At 36.0% G+C, this 21,003-nt stretch overlaps 1 protein-coding gene across 2 annotated transcripts in view; it reads left to right on the top strand.

The window, feature by feature from the left end:
• DNAH14 (dynein axonemal heavy chain 14) overlaps nt 1–21,003 on the top strand; it is a 398,894-nt gene that overhangs the window by 123,523 nt on the left and 254,368 nt on the right. For both annotated transcript variants that reach the window (XM_088845531.1, XM_088845532.1), the window contains 4 exons: nt 4,177–4,546; nt 6,598–6,788; nt 9,505–9,750; nt 18,562–18,683. In XM_088845531.1, coding sequence (XP_088701657.1) covers nt 4,177–4,546; nt 6,598–6,788; nt 9,505–9,750; nt 18,562–18,683 — 929 coding nt within the window. The remainder of the gene's footprint in view (nt 1–4,176; nt 4,547–6,597; nt 6,789–9,504; nt 9,751–18,561; nt 18,684–21,003) is intronic.

The raw sequence follows: 21,003 nt of genomic DNA, 5'->3' as shown, positions 1-21,003 counted from the left end.
GGGCTTTAGTCTAGGCCAAAAGATAATAATTCCAGCTTCACACACGTATGAGGAGAAAACTATACAATAAACACGTAACATTTATTGAGCTTTGCCTGCTAAGTCACTTCGGTCGTGTCCGACTCTGTGTGACCCCATAGACAGAAGCCCACCAGGCTCCCCCCGTCCCTGGGATTCTCCAGGCAAGAACACTGGAGTGGGTTGCCATTTCCTTCTCCAATGTGTGAAAGTGAAAGTGAAGTCGCTCAGTCGTGTCCGACCCCTAGCGATCCCACAGACTGCAGCCTACCAGGTTCCTCCATCCATGGGATTTTCTAGGCAATAGTACTGGAGTGGCTTGCCATTGCCTTCTCCGCTTTGCCTAAGCGTCAATAACTGTGCTAGGTGCTTTATCCTTTTTCTGCATGAAAACAAACACACACCTGAGTTTCAAAGAGGTTAAGTAACTTGCTTAAGATCACGCAGTGATGGCTAGGGCTCCAGAATCCTTGCTTCTCTCCACTCCCCTCTATCCCCACCACCATTGCAAGTTACTATTATCATATTTATTCAGTATATTTTGGTATCTAACATGTATTAGGCATAATTTTATGTATTACAATTAGTTACTTTAAAAATTTTCTCCATCAATGCAGAATCTATACTGGCTTCACACAAATACAACAAAGTCGAAAAAATAGGCATATGAGAGTACTTGAATGCATTCAATTGCAATCTTTAAAATATTACTAGAAATTTCATATGCATGTGTACCAAGGTTTCTAGTTCACCCTATTTATATGTTAAGTATACTAGGTTTGACACTGAGATGGAATATCTGTGTTACAGTAGGTTCATTGGAAAGTGCTTCTGGCAACAATGTGAGAGCTTGAGGTAATCAAGGTTGGATAGAAGGAAAAATTGAACTCTGTGTCACTGCCATGTAGGTTTCATAGGATCCTATGCCCTGTGCTTAGTCACTCAGTTGTGTCCGACTTTTTGCAACCCTGTGGACTGTAGCCCACCAGGCTCCTCTGTCCATGGGGATTCTCCAGGCAAGAATACTGGAGTGGGTTGCCATGCCCTTCTCCAGGGGATCTTCCCAGCCCAGGGATTGAACCCAGATCTCCCGCATTGCAGGCAGATGCTTTACCATCTGAGCAACTAGGGGAATCTCTAAACTGGAATGACTTTGCAGAGTTATCCTGAATGAAGACAAGAGGGCTGGTCTTTACACATCCATGATGGAGCTATAGCGGGTGTAATCTTGTGTGACTTTTGGTCAAGGGCAACCCCTGGAGAGGGTCTCAGCTAGAGTAAGCATCTATCTTTAGGTTCACTGATTCTTTCTTCTATCATCTCCATGCTATTATTGAGTCAAATCCAATGAACTTCTACTTTTGTTTATTGTGTTTCTCAGTTCTAAAATTTTCATTTGATTTTTCTTTATATCTTTAAAATTTTTCTTTGCTGAGACTTTCTATTTTCCCAGTGGTTTCAAGAATATATATTATTTCTGTGCAGCATTGTTATAAAACCTGCTTTATATTCTTTGTCAGATAATTCTGACATCTTTGTCATCTAGACATTGGTGTCTGTTGATTATTTTTTCCCATGTGAGTTGATGTTTTCCTGAATTTTTGTATATGGAGTAATATTGGATTAAATATTATGCTCTAAAGTTCTGTGTCTTACCTAAATGCCATGTTGGTATTTTTGTTTTAGAAAACTGTTGACCTAGTCAGATTCAGGTCCCAAGTTCCAACCCACTTTCTTTGGGCTGTGGGTTTCTTTCCATTGTTATTTCCATTATCAATGTCTCTAAGGTCCTGTTCAAAACATGCGTGTGCCATCCAGTGGTCAGTATTATTCTGAGTAGTGGTATGTTAGTTTAATCTCAGAGTCTTTGATGTGCTGAACAGGATCAGATCTATATGTGTGCAGCTCAGTTGAGCCCAGGAGTTCACTAACAACTTTATGTAGTTACTTTCCAGAGGTCCTTTCTGTTTACATTCTTCTCCATATTTTCCAGATTCTCTGCACTCTTTTTATCAGTCCTCTGGTTAGAAAACAGGGACTTATTACTGTACTCTGTCAATTTCCAAAACTGCACCCACATCTGGGGCAAAGTAGTAGAACACAGAGAGAATAAAATCAACAGGGTTGACCCTCCTTAGAACCACAGATTACCAAGACAGAAAGTAAAGTTCTCTTCTCTCAAGAGTTTCAGCTCCTGAGGCTTCCATTGCCACCACCTTAAAATTGTTTGAGGACTGGGTTGTGAATAAAAGGAAAAAGAGAGAGAAAGAGAGGATTTCCATACTCTGAGTATTAGGAGTTGTCAAAGAAAACCCAGAGTTGAACAGTAGTCAAAGTGGTAAAAACAGATTTTTATTCAGTGTGATTGCAATAGGGGAAATGATCTGTGGTCTAGGATGAGCAGACATTGAGGGTGGGAATTCTGGTTAAACTGACTTAGCAGGGTTCTTACTAAAACTTAATTCTATAAGGAAGTGCACAAATGAGCCTAAAAGTTACAACCTACTTAGTAGTCAGAAGAAAAGAAAGTGAAATCGCTCAGATGTGTCCAAATCTTTGGGACCCCATGGAGCCTACCAGGCCCCTCTGTCCATGGGATTTTCCAGGCAATAATACTGGGAGGTGCGGGGGAGTTGCCATTTCCTTCTCCAGGGGATCTTCCCGACCCAGAGATAGAACCCAGGTCTCCCGCATTGTAGACAGATGCTTTACCATCTGAGCCACCAGGGAATCTGACTAAAGTTTGGTCAAGCAAAGAATCTTTGTCAGAACCTTTCTTGCTCCTCAAGTCAGAACTGGTAAGTACTCCTGGAACTCTCACTGTTGTTGCCTCCTGAAAATTCCTCCCAGGTTTCTAATACACTGAGCTTAGGTCAGGGAGAAAATGGTAAACTCACTGCTCATTTGGTGGCATTTCAAATTACCATCTTCTTCCCCAATCTGCCTTCTACAATTTATTTTCAGGTTCTTCACCTCACTGCTCCCTTCATGTGTTCTGTCCAGCGTTTATAGATGTACTCATTGGGAAAGACAGGGTGGGGCATATTTACTCCATCTTCTGATGGATGCAATTACATAAACTTTTAATTATTTTATTGGTATACAAAGTGACTGATATCATTCTGTGAAGATCTCAATTAGAATATTGCTGATAGAGTTGACAAAGCTTTACCTCCATCTAAGCAACTAAGATTATTTCTCCAAGTATTCCCTCCCCCCAAAGATAGCTCATTTACAAACATAAATAAATATTAATGAATGGAAAATTTCAGGAAAAGCCTAAAGAAAATTTTATTATAATCCATTATATAAGCATCACTGATATAGATTATTCTAAGCCCTATCCATCATCGCAGATACTGTTTATCAATTGCTTAAGCTTTTGTGTTATGATTGCTATCGGTACTTGTTGGATGACCACACTACACATAATACAATGTTACATGCAGTTCCATGGGTTTGATTTTTTTTAAAGAATAAGGTGATAGGATCCAAATTCATTACTTCTTCCAACAGCTTTTACATATGATTGTACTAGGTTCTAAGAGGTATACAAAAATAAATAAGTGAAATTATCCTTAATCTTCAGAATTTTATAATATAGTGAGAAATCAGAACAAAATTTTACTTATATCCCTCTTTGGATATTATTGTTGCAAATGTCCACAATTTTCTGTGCAGTGGGAAAATTAATATAAGGTAACATGTGATAAACATCATTCAAGTAATAACCAAGTTCAGCATCATCAGAAAAAGGAAGTAAGTTTTGGAGTACAGGACCTACCTGTAGAGTAAGGCCCTACCCTGGAACTGCCACTTAGCATTAGATGATGGGAACCTCTGAACTTCCTTGTAAAATCATGGAAGATATAAACTGTCTCTCAACTTCCTTGTATGGACTTAGTAAATAAGGTCCTCAATGTTACTTATCACAGGGCCTGACATACAGAAGGTACACAAATTTTAGGTATTATTGTAATAAAAAATAATTAAAATTAAGCATAATCATAAATAAGTATAAATTAAGGACAATCTTTTCAGATAATGATTGCAAATAATATTTGTTGACACTTAGGTGGCATATTAAAATGCTGTCAATAAAACATGTTTAAGTTCAGAACATTATACCTTCCTAAAAATGTCTTATTATTTTTTTAGATAAGAAATTCTGTTTTGTTATGTGCTAGTACTCCAGTGTCAACAGCAATGGAAATGATCCAGACTCTTTCAGAGGAAGCTGCAAGTTTAGCTGTCAAAGCTAAAACATATTCAAACTATCAGGATTGTTTCGATGATTCCCAGTCTCATATGCATTTTCTTAATATGGAAGAGATTACACAAATTGTACTTTCAGAGATCGCTGACATTGACTATGACTTAACCTTAAGGAAAATATTATGGGATGCACAAGAGGAGCGGGAAACACTCTTTTGGGAATGGAGGAATAGCACTCTTGACAGTATTGATACAGAATCAGTATATAGAAATGTCTCAAAATGGATGCAAATAATCTTTGTACTAGAAAAAGGTAAAGTGTCTTTCTCAAGTTTTTCTACTTAAGATTACACAAAAATGACTACTAGGCCAGCAAGATCATTGTCCTTGGCTTTGTTACTTTACCTGTTCCAAGGACTGACCATTAATGACCGAAAAGACAGTACAAGAGTATAGGTAGGAATCACTTCCTGAAGCAAGAAAGATTAAAACTTTGGAAAAAAAATTTTTTTAATTATTTAGTAACAATTTTATATCTGTTAAAAATTGATTCCCTAGGTAGAACCCCAAACGCTTCCCCCTGATTCTGGCTCTTAGAACCACAGATGTTTTGATGTTAAGGACCCACCTTCAAACCCTCACTGTGTATGCAGATAGTATACTTTGGGCAATGCGGGAAACAGCCAGAGTCATTTTGATAGGTTTTTCCTTCTTCTAATCATCAAATTTGAAATCTTGCCAACACAGAAATGCTGTTCCTGTGCAAGCAATTCTGTAAAATCAAATCCTTTCCAAATAGAAAGCTTTATTCCGCTTGGCAAGATAATGCTTTTATTTTTTTAAATTCCTCTCATCTCTCAGCTATACCTTAAGCTATAGTTTTTTATATAGTTTTTTTTAGTTTTATAGTTTTCTTTATAGTTTTTTTTCCTTTCAAGGAAAACACCTTAATTTGCTTGTTTTTTCTGCCACTCCAGTACTATTGCCTAGAAAATCCCATGGATGGAGAAGCCTGGTAGGCTGCAGTCCGTGGGGTCGCTAAGGGTCGGACACGACTGAGCGACTTCACTTTCACTTTTCACTTTCACACATTGGAGAAGGAAATGGCAACCCACTCCAGTGTTCTTGCCTGGAGAATCCCGGGGATGGGGGAGCCTGGTGGGCTTCCGTCTATGGGGTCACACAGAGTCGGACACGACTGAAGTGACTTAGCAGCAGCAGCAGCAGCAAACTATATAAGAAATATGACTATCGCAGAAACTGTAGAAAAGAGAAAAAGTGGGGACAAATCACCCAGAGTGTTAAAGCAACACAACACTCATTTTGTGCATTCTCTTTCAATATTATGTCATATATCTGTTTCAGAGAACAACATATAAAGTAACAAGTAGATAAAACTTTCTTTTATCCATAGTTTTCCAGATTAAATCTTGTTCACCACAGTGTAGACTTGCAAAAAACATATTCTTATCTTTTTATCTAATCAAGTCTTGAAATACACTTTGTTATTCAACATAGCTTTATAAAATAAGCCTGATCTGTACCAATTGGATAGTCAAGAATATGCACATAGTTTTCAGTTCTCTCAAGTGGCCTACTTTGGCTATTTCTCTGTCTCCTCCCTCTTTTATAAACTGAGTATAGGTTATAAGGGTTGAACCTTCAGCTGCACAGGTTTTGAGTCCTGCACCCTTTGTGTGTGCTGTGCTTAGTCGCTCAGTCATGTCCGACTCTTTGCAACCCTGTGGACTGTAGCCCGCCAGGCTCCTCTGTTCACAGGGATTCTCCAGGCAAGAATACTGGAGTGGGTTGCCATGCTCTCCTCCAGGGGATCTTCCTGACCCAGGAATCTGTATTGTGGTGTGTTGTTAATGCCAGAGGAAAGATTAGTTCTGGTCTATGGCAAAGTTTTTACCTACATTTTCTACATTTCAATGTAAAGATATGTTCTTTATGAAATGATAGTGACTGGTTTTTTTCCCTTAATGTTCTTTTAATGAGCAGAATTGAAAAGTCCAAAAACCATAATAGTCTTTTGAATTATATGTGTGTACCTCTCTGTCTGTATGTCTATCTTGTCAGGGAAAATTTGGGAAACCCTGTGGTAACTAGCTATTCCTAGTATCAAATTTTGCAAAATAACTTGTTCTGAAAGTTTGGGGTTTTAATCACTAGTCCTGACTAACTATTTCCCTTTATTTTAATCCATGCTTGATTCTTATGGGAAAGTGATATTAATAAGCCTCATTATTTTAGTGCAGATTAATAACTGATAAAGCAGTATTATGTTAAATATCAAATTTGTTTGCTGGCTTAGAAAATGTGGACTGTATGGTAAAGCTGCTGACCCATTGCTTCTTATAGGTCTACCTAAAAATGACATGGTGACACATCTTAAGCAATCAGTGATAGATTTTAAACAAGAGCTGCCAATCATTATAGCACTAGGAAACCCCTGTCTCAAGCCAAGGCATTGGGAGGCTCTCCAGGAGATTATTGGAAAGTCAGTGTCTCTTGATAAAAACTGTACAGTAGAGAATCTTCTAGCACTCAAGGTAAATTAAAATAGTTTGAAATAAAGTTGACATAGCAGAAGGCCCAAATTTAGGTAGGCAAGTAAATCTACAGGGAGTAGGAATTAGATAAATAAGACGTTTATGGAATGTTAGGAAAAGTAGGAGTATAATGTATTAGTAGATGATAGGTGATGCTTCATTGGTGGTAGTTTAGTACAGATTAATAACTGATAAACTAGTATTACATTGAATAGTAAATTTGCTTTTTGTTTTAAAAATTATGATGTATATATTATAAGTGTAAGCCATTCATCATGCCATTACTACTAGGTAATTCGAAAATAGTAATACTGGTTTTCATACATAGCAAATGAAATTAAATTAGTGCTTTTATTTAACTGATACTTCTTGTGGAGAGTAAATTTTGTAGTAATACAATCAAAACTACAGTATTTATATAAAATAAAGATATATTAAGAGCATGTTAGGGTGGCCCTACAATTAAATTGATATTATATTTAAAATATACAGTTAGCAGCTATTTGATTTACCTGTAGGTTTCGTTATAAAAATAAAAATTTACTATGATTTTCATGGTTAAAATTTTTCTATTTTCATGTGTAGTTTACAATAAACTTCATTTATATTTCATGTTCCACAGTTGTCAGTGTGTAATATAACCAAAATAGTATTTTATGCCTATAATTTTCTACTAAATAATTTGTTATAATGAGGAAATGGAGAAAATTTTTTAATTAGACAAGAAGGATTTTAAAAGTGAACTTTAATTTATTTTAAAAATTAATTTATATCTCTAACCCTAAATTCAGCTGCCCTCCTGAACTCATAGATCCACCCCCACCTATATGTATAAAAAATATCTCAAAGTTAACATGTCAAAAATGCACTTCTCTTTCTCCATCTCCAAAGTTCCACTCTTTCTTTATCCTCCCCATCTGTTTTCTAGTTACTTTGCCAACAAAGGTCCATCTAGTCAAGGCTATGGTTTTTCCAGTGGTCATGTATGGATGTGAGATTTGGACTGTGAAGAAAGCTGATCGCCGAAGAATTGATGCTTTTGAACTGTGGTGCTGGAGAAGACTCTTGAGAGTCCCTTGGACTGCAAGGAGATCCAACCAGTCCATCCTAACGGAGATCAATCCTGGTGTTCATTGGAAGGACTGATGCTAAAGCTGAAACTCCAATACTTTGGCCACCTCATGCGAAGAGTTGACTCACTGGAAAAGACTCTGATGCTGGGAGGGATTGGGAGCAGGAGGAGAAGGGGACAACAGAAAATGAGATGGCTGGATGGCATCACCGACTCGATGGACATGAGTTTGAGTGAACTCCGGGAGTTGGTGATGGACAGAGAGGCCTGGCGTGCTGTGATTCATGGGGTCGCAAAGAGTCGGACACGACTGAGTGACTGAACTGAACTGAATCTAAAAGTGATGAAATAATCTTTGAATCTTCTCTTGCTCTCTCTTTCCTCATCCCATCTAAATGTTGCATCCTTCCCTGGATCATTATCTGAGTATCCTAACTGAACTATGGTCCAAGAGTGAATTCATCAAAATAGATAGTTTCAGACTATTTAATCAGTTCCAATGAGCATTCCAAAAATCTGGCACAATTTCAACAGTCAGTTCAGTCGCTCAGTCGTGTCCAGCTCTTTGCGATCCCATGAACCACAGCACACCAGTCCTCCCTGTCCATCACTAACTCCCGGAGTCCACCCAAATCCATGTCCATTGTGTCAGTGATGCCATCCAAACTTCTCATCCTCTGTCGTCCCCTTCTCCTCCTGCCTTCAATCTTTCCCAGCATCAGGGTCTTTTCCAATGAGCCAGCTCTCCACATCAGGTGGCCAAACTACTGGAGCTTCACCTTCAACATCAGTCCCTCCAATGAACACCCAGGACTGATCTCCTTTAGAATGGACTGGTTGGATCTCCTTGCAGTCCAAGGGACTCTCAAGAGTCTTTTCCAACACCACAGTTCAAAAGCATCAATTCTTTGGCACTCAGCTTTCTTTATAGTCCACCTCTTAGATCCATACATGACTACTGGAAATAAATGGAGATATTAAATAGGATGACTTACGGGAACAGCAGTAGAATCTTTCAGGGATAAAAACAAGGGCTGCTAGTTAATTCTAAGATGCAGAGAAGCACAGCTCTCCAAATATCTCTATTCTGGTGATTGAATCTGGAGATATTACATCAAGATTTTGTCCAATGGAAATTGTCAGTCAGTGCACATAGAAAGGTCTGTAAATACTCCATTAAAGTATTTTGAGAGACATTTATCCTCATGGAGCTATGTCAAAGCAAAGCCATGGAAAACTGTGCCCATTAGAGTTATGTTCTCTCAGACTATTATATCCCAAGAATTATCATAGAAATTAAAAACTTGTCACAAAGTAATTAAGCAGTTGGCATTAGTGCAGAGAAAAGAAAGCTGAAAGAAATAATGCTATCTACAGATATGCAGAAGGTGCTGTTAACTATTATTTACACTGACGAGAATCAGAAGAAATAAATACTGAGTCAGAAGTTTTCACTGAGCAAGAAGAATGATTAAAATGATTAAAAACTGAAAAGGGCTGCTTCATGAAACTTAGACCATGAAGTCTCTGGTTAAGATATAAACCTAATTGTAATCAGATTTTCAACACATTCATTTAAGTCTTTCATTTTAAATGTATCAGGAATTATTTGCTCCATTGGATATTAAAATTTTTTTGTTTTAGATGTTTCAGTATGAAAATGAAATAAATGAGATATCAACCTCAGCAACTAATGAAGCTACTCTTGAAAAAATGCTGTATAAGATTATTGATCTTTGGAGCACTACTCCTTTACATTTAGTTCTTCATCACACCGAGGCTTACTCTATCCTAATAATTTCATCTATAGATGACATACTAGTTCAGCTGGAAGAGTCTCAAATCATACTTGCGACAGTTAAAGGATCTTCCTATCTTGGGCCCATTAAGGTAAATATTACGGCAGAGGGAAATGTCTTAACTGGCTGTAGTTTTATCTTGAATTTTTGCATTATGTAAGCTTTTGAATGTATAAATCATTCATGTACTTGTATAGAAGAGAGATTGAATATTTAGCATTTTAAATATTAAATATAACTTTTTATTGAAGCACTAATTATTCATCAGGAAATGTCAGAAACTTTAATTTGGGCAGAAAAGGTAAATTTATATCAAATTAAAAATATGACCATTTAAACCATGGCTTTTGCCAGCAGCAGCACTGCTGCTAGATACATCCACAGTTCTGATAGTCCTCATGCCAAAACTGTTGCCTTGAGATTCTTTCTGCGAAAGTGATATATTTCATTTTCATTCCCTGTGCTATTTGTCTTAAAGGTTAATCCCACCTCTATATTTGTGTATCCTTGCAATTATTTTAACAGCTTCTGTATCTATTCTAGTATAACTAGAAATTGAGCTATAGAGTCAGCTTGTATTCAGTGTTCCCTCATAGTGTGTGTGCTAAGTCACTTCAGTTGTGTTTGCAACCGTATGGGGATTCTCCAGGCAAGAATACTGGAGTGGGGTACCATTCACTTCTCCAGGGGATCTTCCTGACAAGGGATTGAAGCAGCATCTCTTTTGTCTCCTGTATTGGCAGGTGGGTTACCACTTGGGCCATCTGGGAAGCTCCATCGTTTTAACAGCTTCTATATCTGTTCTAGTATAATTAGAAATTGAACTACAAGGTCAGCTTGTATTCAGTGTTCCCTCATAGTCTCTCTCTGAGCAGCCCCACATCCCATAACATAGCTACAAGTCATTTTAAAACTTTAGGAATCGCAATAAGATATAATAATATAGAGCTATCTAAGAGTGAAATTAACATGATTGATTATAGATGGATAAAAAACAAGAAAGAGAAATAGGTACTCAACAAATGGACTTCACATTATTTGCAAACACACAGACAGTTAGGGAAAGTGTCACTTATTTGGACTTTAGCAAAAACTCAGTAAATTACAAAAAAGAGATAAGCCAAATAGACTGTTCTCTAACCATATTCAGTAAAATTTAAAAATGAACAGAGAAAGTAGCAAAAAATAGACCAAAACCAGCAACAACAAAATCACCCAGAAAAAAAAAAAGGAAATTAAAAAGCAGCTGTGAGGATGTACAGGAAATGTTAATCAAATTTTTTAAATTAGAAATAAGCAAAAAGAAGAGAATTACAAGTCAGACCTTGTCACAAGTGGCTAGAGTTCAATGAAAAGGAATATTCAGAGCACTAAATGTTTTTATTTAAAAGTAAAAATGAATTTAATAAATGATAAATTAGGCATAGTCAAGAAGTTGAAAAGAACAGACACACACATCCACACACACCACTTCCACTTCCAAGCAAGAAGGAGTATGGGGACCAGGTACACCATTTTGCCTGAAATACCCAAATCATAAGAGAAAAAATACATCAAACGATGGTTTTAGGAAAATGGACATCAAACACCGAAGGGCAAGGATCCCTGAGAGCTGGCGAACAAGCAAGTTGAGCCCTGTTATTGCCGCACCATTCTGTCATGAGTTTCCACACATGGGTTGAGAAAGAGGGGCAGAGTCCATCCAGAGGACGGTAGACGCCCTGGTATTAGGAGATGCTGTTGAAAGACTAGGAAGCAAAAGGAAGACGGGGTTTGCAGAATAAAGTATCAGGGAGGACAGAGCTGCACTGAAAGAGAACTGCAGAGATCTGTGGAAGATTCCTAGTCAGGTTTGCAACATACCTAATCATATGAATGCAAAGAAACTAGTGGAGACCAGGACAATGGTCACTTGAGAGCATTAGAAGGAACCTTTGACATAGAGCTGGGAACAATACCCATATCCACCAGCTACAATGACAACAACAACAAAAACCTTTATAACTCACAAGCATTAGAGTGCTTGAAAGGATAATGCCACAATAGTGTGTAATAATTAGTCTTAGATTAAATGCAGTTCTTGTCCTCCTTAACAAATCTAAAACCATCACTTCAAGTGATAAAACTGCTTCTAAGTAGCTTAACTCCATCCAGAATAAAGCTCAAAATTAGGAACACAAAAATATTTAGTACCCAATATAGTAAAATTCATAATGTCTGGAATCCAAAGACTATCTGACATTTAAAGAAACAAGAAAAGAGGAATCATAATGAAAAGGAAAATCAACCAGTGGAAACTGATCCAGAACTGACATATTGATTAGAATTAGAGACAAAGACCATTGAAAGAATTATAACTATATTCCACATATTAAAAAGTGTTAAGGGAATAATGGATGGTATTTTTTAAAAGACCAAAATCAAACTTCTAGAGATAAAGTATGCAACATCCAAAGTGAAATAGACACTGGATAAGATTAACAGCAGGAGAAGGAGACAACAGAGGATGAGATGGTTGGATGGCATCACCAACTCAATGGACATGAGTTTGAGTAAACTCAGGGAGTTGGTGATAGACAGGGAGGCCTGGTGTGCCGCAGTCCATGAGATTGCAAAGAGTCAGACATGACTTAGCAACTGAACTGAAGATTAACAACAGATCAGACATAGAAGGAGAAAAGTTTAGTGAATTTTAAAATATGAGAAAAACTATACAAAGTGAAAAAAGAGAAGAGAATTTTTAAAAATAAAAAGAGCATCAGTGGCCTGAGAGAAAATAATAGACGTGTAATTGGAGTTCTCTAAGAAGGGTGAGAGAAAAAAAGCAGAAAAAAAAATTGAAGAATTAATGGACAAAATTGTTTTAAATGTATTGAAAACAATAAAATCATAGATCCAAAAACTCATTCCACTTCAATATCAAGAAACATCATGAATTACTAATATTGAAAGGGGTAACACATCTCCCAGAATATTGGAAATAAAAGCAAAAATGAACAAATGGGACCTAATTAAAATTAAAAGCTTTTGCACAATGAAGGAAACTATAAGCAAGGTGAAAAGACAGCCTTCAGAATGGGAGAAAATAATAGCAAACAAAGCAACTGACAATTAATCTCAAAAATATACAGGCAGCTCCTACAACTCAATTCCAGAAAAATAAACGACCCAATCAAAAAACGGGCCAAAGAACTAAACAAGCATTTCTCCAAACAAGACATACAGATGGCTAACAAACACATGAAAAGATGCTCAACATCACTCATAATCAGAGAAATGCAAATCAAAACCACAATAAGGTACCATCTCATACCAGTCAGAATGGCTGCTATCCAAAAGTCTACAAGCAATAAATGCTGGAGAGTGTGTGGAGAAAAGGGAACCCTCTTACACTGTTGGTGGGAATGCAAACTAGTACAGCCACTATGGAGAACAGTGTGGAGATTCCTCAAAAAACTGGAAATAGAACTGCCATATGACCCAGCATTCCCACTGCTGGGCATACACACCAAGGAAGCCAGAATTGAAAGAGACACATGTACCCCAATGTTCATCACCGCACTGTTGATAATAGCCAGTACATGGAAGCAACCTAGATGTCCATATGCAGACGAATGGATAAGAAAGCTGTGGTACAAATACACATACATATACATATACACTTAGCCATTAAAAAGAATGCATTTGAATCAGTTCTAATGAGGTGGATGAAACTGGAGCCTATTATACAGAGTGAAGTAAGCCAGAAAGAAAAACACCAATATAGTATACTAATGCATATATATGGAATTTAGAAAGATGGTAACGATAACCCTGTATACGAGACAGCAAAAGAGACACAGATGTAAAGAACAGTCTTTTGGACTCTGTAGGAGAGGGCGAGGGTGGAATGATTTGGGAGAATGGCATTGAAACATGTATATTATCATATGTGAAACGAATTGCCAGTCCAGGTTCGATGCATGATATGGGATGCTCAGGGCTAGTGCACTGGGATGACCCAGAGGGATGGGATGGGGAGGGAGGTGGAAGAGGGGTTCAGGAAGGGGAACACATATACACCCATGGCTGATTCATGTCAATATATGGCAAAAACCACTACAATATTGTAATTAGTCTCCAATTAAATAAAGGACATAAATGTCCTTTACTATGTCTAGCAACATACTTAGTGATGACAGAGTGAACACTTTTCTCCTAAGATCAGGAAAGGTATTGTCTCTCATCACTTCTATTCATCATCATATGGAGGTTTTAGCCAGTGTATAAGGCATGGAAAAGAAATACAGAAATGCAACCATACTGGAAAAAAAGTAAAATATTCTTTATAGTCACATGACATAATTCCCCATGTAAAAAATTCAATAAAATTACTAAAAAAATAAAGCTCATTTTAGTAAATTTTAAGAATACCCGATTAGTACACACAATCGACTGAATTCTGTAGACTAGCAAGGAACAATTGGAGTTTGAAATTTTAAAAAAATCAATAAAAAATATGAGATACTTAGGAATAAGTATGAAGATATATATGTAAGACCTATCCAATGAGAACTACAAAATCCAGTAGAGAGAAAATAAAGACCTGAATAAACAGAAGATATACTATGCTCATGCGTACAAAGAAATGTCAGTATTCCTGAAAGATCTAAATATAGTACAATAAAAATCAACATGCTATCCAACTACTGGTAGAAATTAACAAGCTGGTTCTAAAGTTCTTATGGAAATGTACAGAAACTAGAAGAGCTTCAACAATCTTTTCCAACAAAGTTGGAAGAGTAACACTTCCTGATTTCAAGACATTATAATGCTATAGTAATCAAAAGTTTTATCTTGGTTAAAGGGTAGGCAGATCAATGAAACAGAATAGAGTACAGAAATAAGTTCACATATATATGAGTTTTCAACAAGGGAGTAAAGACAGTTCTGAGAAGAAACAATAGTCTTTTCAGAAATGGTGCTGGCACATTGGACAGTTGCATGCAAAACAAAGAAATGCTTTAAGCTGTATCTTGAGGATATACAAGATTTAACTCAAAAATGAATCATAGGTCTAAAGGCAGAATTTACAACTATGAGATTTTGAGAACACAACATCAGAGAAAAATTCTGTGACCTTAAGCTAGAAAGTTTTCTTCAATATGACACTAAAAGAATGATCAGTAGGAGGAAAAACTATCAGTTGAATTTCATCAAAATTTAAAATTTGTTCTCTTCAAAAGACACCATTAAAGAAAAAAATACATAAGCTACAGGCTGGGATAATATCTGCAAAGCATATGTTTAATAAAAAGCTTATTTTTTCATATTTTAAAATATTTATTTTTCCAGCTTTTTTGAGATATAATTGACATACAGCATTGTACAAGTTCAAGGTATACATTGTGTTGATTTTATGTACTTAAGTACCTTGAAATGATTACCACAGTATGGTTAGTTTACACAGCCATCACCTTACATAATTACTATTTCCTTTATGACAAGAACACAAAACCCTTAGAAACTTTCAAATATAAAATTGAAGTATTGCAAACTATAATCACCATGTTGTACATTAGATCCCAAGAACTTATTCATCTTATATACAGAATTTTGTACACCTCATTTTGTATCTCCCCATTTCTCCCACCCCTCAGCCTCTGGAAACCACCATTTTATTCTCTGTTTCTGTAACTTTGGCTCTTTTAGCTTCCATATGTGAAGTTATACAGTATTTGTATTTCTCTATCTGACTTATTTCACTTAGCATAATGCCCTCAAGGTCCATCTGTACTGTTGCAAATGGCAGAATTTCCTTTCTTTTCTCATGGCTGAGTAATATTTCATTGTTTATCCATTCATCCATGGATGAATATTTGGGTGTTTCCATATCTTGCTTATTCTAAATAATGCTTCAATAAACATGGGAGTGCATATATCTTTTTGATATAATGTTTCAATTACCTTCAGATAAACATTCAGGTGGGGGATTGCTGAATCATATATTAGTTCTATTTTTAAGTTTTTGAGGGTCCTCCATACTGTTTCCCATAGTAGTTGTAACAATATACATTTCTACCAACAGTGCACAGGCGTTCCCCTTCCCTCCCTCCAAAAAAGACTTTAGGATCACAAAGAATTTAATGTGACTTTAAAAAATACTTAAACATATTTAATTACATTGTTCTCACTAACACTACCATTAATAATTTTTGTGTCACTAGCAAAATAAAAATAATTTTTTAAACTTAAAAAAATAAAATAAAAAGCTTATATTCGAAAGATATAAAGGACTTTCAAAATAAAAACAAGAAATGGGAAAAATATTTAAATGGACACTTCACTAAGTAAGATATATGGATGGAAAATGAACACATAAAAAGATGCTTAACTTTATTTTTCATCAAATGCTAAAATCCCAATGAAATACCACTATAAACCTTGTAGAATGACTAAAATTAAAAAGACTGATCATCCCAAGTGGTGATGAGGATGTGGAAGAACTGGAACTCTCATACATTACTGGTGGAATGTAAAATATTATAATCTAAAATTTTCTTCAGAAGTTAAAAATATATGTACCATGTGATCCAGATATTCCACTCCGAGGTATCTATTCAAGAGAAAGTAAAACTTACTCCATGCAAAGGCTAGCAGCTTTAGTTGTAATAGTGAAAAACTAGAAATAACCATATGTACAGTTGGTGAATAATAAATGTATAGTATCAATATATCTATGAAGTGGAATTACTACTCCACAATAAAAAGAAATGAACTTTTGATATATACAACAACATGAATGAATCCTAAAATAATTATGCTGAGTGAAAGAAGGCAGACCAAAAACAATAGATACTGTATGATTCCATTTATATAATATTCTGGGAAATGCCAGCTAGTCTATAGTTTCAGAAAGTGGTTTCCATAGGAATCACTAGTTTCCATAGGAAATCACTGGTTTCCGTAGGAATGGGATTAAGTCAGTTGGGAGGAAGGTATTACAACAGGGTTTAAGAAACCCTTTCAGGGTAATCAGTATGTTTATTATCTGGATTTTGGTGATTGTTTCACAGGTATAAGCATATCTGAGAACATCAAGTTGTATACTTTAAATATGTGTGGTTTATTGTATTCCGTTATACCTTAATAAAGCTGTTGAAATATCAATTCAGTTCAGTTCAATTCAGTCTCTCAGTCATGTCCGACTTTTTGCAGCCCCATGAATGGCAGCACGCTAGGCGTCCCTGTCCATCACCAACTCCCGGAGTTCACTCAAACTCATGTCCATCAAGTCGGTGATGCCATTCAGCCATCTCATCCTCTGTCGTCCCCTTCTCCTCGTGCCCCCAATCCCTCCCAGCATCAGGGTCTTTTCCAGTGAGTCAACTCATCGCATGAGGTGGCCAAAATATTGGAGTTTCAGCTTCAGCATCAGTCCTTCCAGTGAACACCCAGGACTGATCTCCTTTAGAATGGACTGGTTGGATCTCCTTGCAGTCCAAGGGACTCTCAAGAGTCTTCTCCAACACCATAGTTCAAAAGCATCAATTCTTCGGCTCTCAGCTTTCTTTATAGTCCAACTCTCACATCCATACATGACCACTGGAAAAACCATAGCCTTGACTAGATGGACCTTTGTTGGCAATGTAATGTCTCTGCTTTTTAATATGCTATCAAGGTTGGTCATAACTTTCCTTCCAAGTAGTAAGTGTCTTTTAATTTCATGGTGGCAATCACCATCTGCAGTGATTTTGGAGCCCAAAAAAAGTCTGACACCATTTCCACTGTTTCCCCATCTATTTGCCATGAAGTGATGGGATCAGATGCCATGATCTTAGTTTTCTGAATGTTGAGCTTTAAGCCAACTTTTTCACTTTCCTCTTTCACTTTCATCAAGAGGCTTTTTAGTTCCTCTTCACTTTCTGCCATAAGGGTGGTGTCATCTGCATGTCTGAGGTTATTAATATTTCTCCCGGCAATCTTGATTCCAGCTTGTGCTTCTTCCAGCCCAGCGTTTCTCATGATGTACTCTAGATCTGTTTTAAAAGAAAGAAATATAGAGGTTAATCTCAGAAGAGAAATATAAATGAGTTACAAGTGGTTCCTTCTGAGAAGCCACAGTTAGGGGATAGACCAGTCTACTAACTTTTCAATATTGTGTTATTAATTGATTTTTAACCATTTTTCTATTATTTAATACTATACTAGCTGGGAAAAGATGTCTTATTCACACAGTAGAATTTCCTGAATTTAAAATAATGAAGAAAATTTAAAATTATAGGCATAAAACCTCTCTAGAAGACACGAGACTTTAGGTTAAAACATAAAGCAATTTCTAAAACAATGTGCATAATATGGTTACATTTATGTAAACTGTTAGAGATATTATATGTACATACACATTTGTACAAAAATGTTTAAAGAAAGGAATGAAAGATTATGCCTACCAAAAATACCTTAATGTACAATAAGACAATTGGATGAATAGGACATTTTAACCTCTCCCCATACTAAATATAATTCAATTTACATTAATTTATGTGACCCTTTAGCCACCTGATACGAAGAACCAACTCATTTGAAAATACCCTGATGCTGGGAAAGATTGAAGGTGGGAGGAGAAGGGGATGACAGAGGATAAGATGGTTGGATGGCATCACCAACTCAATGGACATGAGTTTGAGTAAACTCCAGGAGTTGGTGGTAGACAGGGAGGCCTGGGGTTCTGCAGTCCATGGGGTTGCAAAGAGTCAGACATGACTGAGCAACTGAACTAAACTGAACTGAATGTGACCCTCTATTATAATTACTTTTTTTATGTCGGTGACTGATAGTCACCTTTGATTTGTTTCTATCACATTACTCATAAAGTAATTTTATGTATTTAGATTTGTATGTATGTGCATTTTTATTATTGTAGGATCTTGTAGATGAATGGGATCAAAACTTGGCTCTCTTCTCATACACTCTTGAGGAATGGATGAATTGCCAAAGAAATTGGCTTTATCTTGAACCAATTTTTCATTCTACAGAAATACAAAGGTAAAAAACTTAAACTATGTCATATACAGGTAAAAAAAAGTATAGTAGTAATTTATTTCCTGTAATTTTTGAGAATTTCCTCAGTGAACACTCTGAAACTATTCTACCTATAGGTATAGAAATATAATCTGCCAAATCATTATTATGTAACCGTCTTCCTTTTGTAAAAGATTTAAAGCATCATCTTTATTTTAAAAAATTCTTATTTCTCAATTATTGATATAAACCTATTAAGTACTGGGAAATAAGTGACAAATGCCATAATCCTTAAGCCACAATGCTAGATGTCTATTTAGTTCTGGAATATTAGTATGGTTTTCATGTGAACAATAAATATGTTTTTAATAGTATTCACACATTAATGATCGTCACTTGCTTTGAACCATGTGAAATAATAGAGGTCCTAACAATTGTCTGAAATTCTACCGTTTCTTTTATTTGTAACATTTGAGTTAATTTGTCTTTAAGTGATAGCTCTCAAGAGTACTTGAGACATGTACTCTGTAGACAGAACTGAAACTACTGGCAGTAAATTATGCAAGATAGTCTAGAAGCCATTCTGAAATAAATTGGGAAGGCCTGGGGAAGGTATTTGTAAGGCATATTAGAACAGATTACAAGAATACCTTGAATATCAAGTTAACTATTTTGAACTTTATTTTAGTGGCAAAGGATAGCTATTAGAATTTTACAAAAGAGAATGGTCTAGATGTAAGTATTACTTTGTAGGGGACAATACACATTTTTGTTATACATGTATATTTCTTGTCATTTGAATGTTTTAGTCTTTCATTAATCTATGGATATTCTGGTAGTTCTCAAAGGTGAAACCACATACCTTAGGGATATGTTCTTTATGATTACAACAACTTAATGTCATAAATTCAAACTTTAATTCTACTTTCTATGAAAGATTTCTTAAATGATGGTGAAATACAACTCCAAGTTAAGGAATTCACATTATCACCAAGGTTTTCTTTTCAGGATTTTCTGTGAGGTTAGAAATGGGACTTTTAATTAAGGAATGCTAAAGACTTCTATACAATCATTGTAAAGAAAAGAAAAAATAAACCTATGATGGACCTGTCTTTGACTAATGGAAAAATGATGATGTCCCTGATACCAGGAGGAAAATGTGAAGAGAGGAAAAAGAAAATAGGTTCATTAGAGAAAAGAATTCTTTAAGGGGAATTTTTGAGAGTATAGTGTATAGTGCCATTTACCCTCACTCCCAACTAAATTTGAGTTGTACTAGAACCTCCCAGAGACATTGGGAAGATGCTAAACTGAAGGTGAGATTGAAGTCTCTCCCTGCTAAGATTTTTGCTGAGCTGTAAAAATTTTTGTTTTTGTGTAGTGACTAAGTCGTGCCTGACTCTTTTGGTGTGGGTTGCCCTATCTTTCTCCAGGGGATCATCCCAAACCAGAGACTGAACCTCTGTATCCTGCATTAGGAGGCAGATTTTTTACCACTGAGCCACAAGGGAAGCCGATCACTAATTATTAGAGAAATGCAAATAAAAACCACAATGAGATATCACTTCACATCAGTCAGAATGGTCATCATGAAAAAATGTACAAACAATAAATGCTGGAGAGGGTGTGGAGAAAAGGAAACCTTCCTACACTGTTGGTGGGAATGTAATTGGTGCAACCACCATGGAGAAAAGTATAGAGGGTACTTAAAAATCTAAAAATAGAACTACCAGTGGGATCCATCAATCCCATTTAAACTATAATTCGAAAAGGTTCATGCACCCAAGTTTTAATTGCTGAACTATTTACAGTAGCATGGTAACAACCTAAATGTCCATCAACAGATGAATGGATAAAGTGTGGTACGTATATACAATGGAGTATTACTCAGCCATAAAAAAGAACAAAATAAGCCATTTGCCGCACCATGGATGGACCTGGAGATTATCACAGTAAGTGAAGTAAGTCAGATGGAGAAAGACAAGTATCATATGATATCGCTTATGTGTGGAATCTAAAATAATGGCTGAAATGAAGTTATTTACAAAACAAAAATTGAGTCACAAATGAAGAAAACAAACATGGTTACCACAAGCAAAAAAGCAGGGGAAGGATAAATTAGGAGGTTGGAATTAAATTTACACACTACTATATATATAAAATACATAATTTTTCAGGACCTACTGTATAGCACAGATAACTCAATATTAAGTAATAACTTGTATGGGGAAAGAATCTAAAAAAGAATGGATATATGTATATGTATAGCTGAATCACTTTGGTGTATACTTGAAACTAACACAACATTGTAAATCAACTATTTTCCAATTAAAAAAAAATTTTA

Source organism: Moschus berezovskii, chromosome 17 (assembly GCF_049115385.1).
Source record: "Moschus berezovskii isolate FMDL1 chromosome 17, NW_MosBer_1.0, whole genome shotgun sequence".
NCBI lineage: Eukaryota > Metazoa > Chordata > Mammalia > Artiodactyla > Moschidae > Moschus > Moschus berezovskii.
Note: the sequence above shows the minus strand (reverse complement) of the source record. Positions and strands in the feature narration are given on the sequence as shown.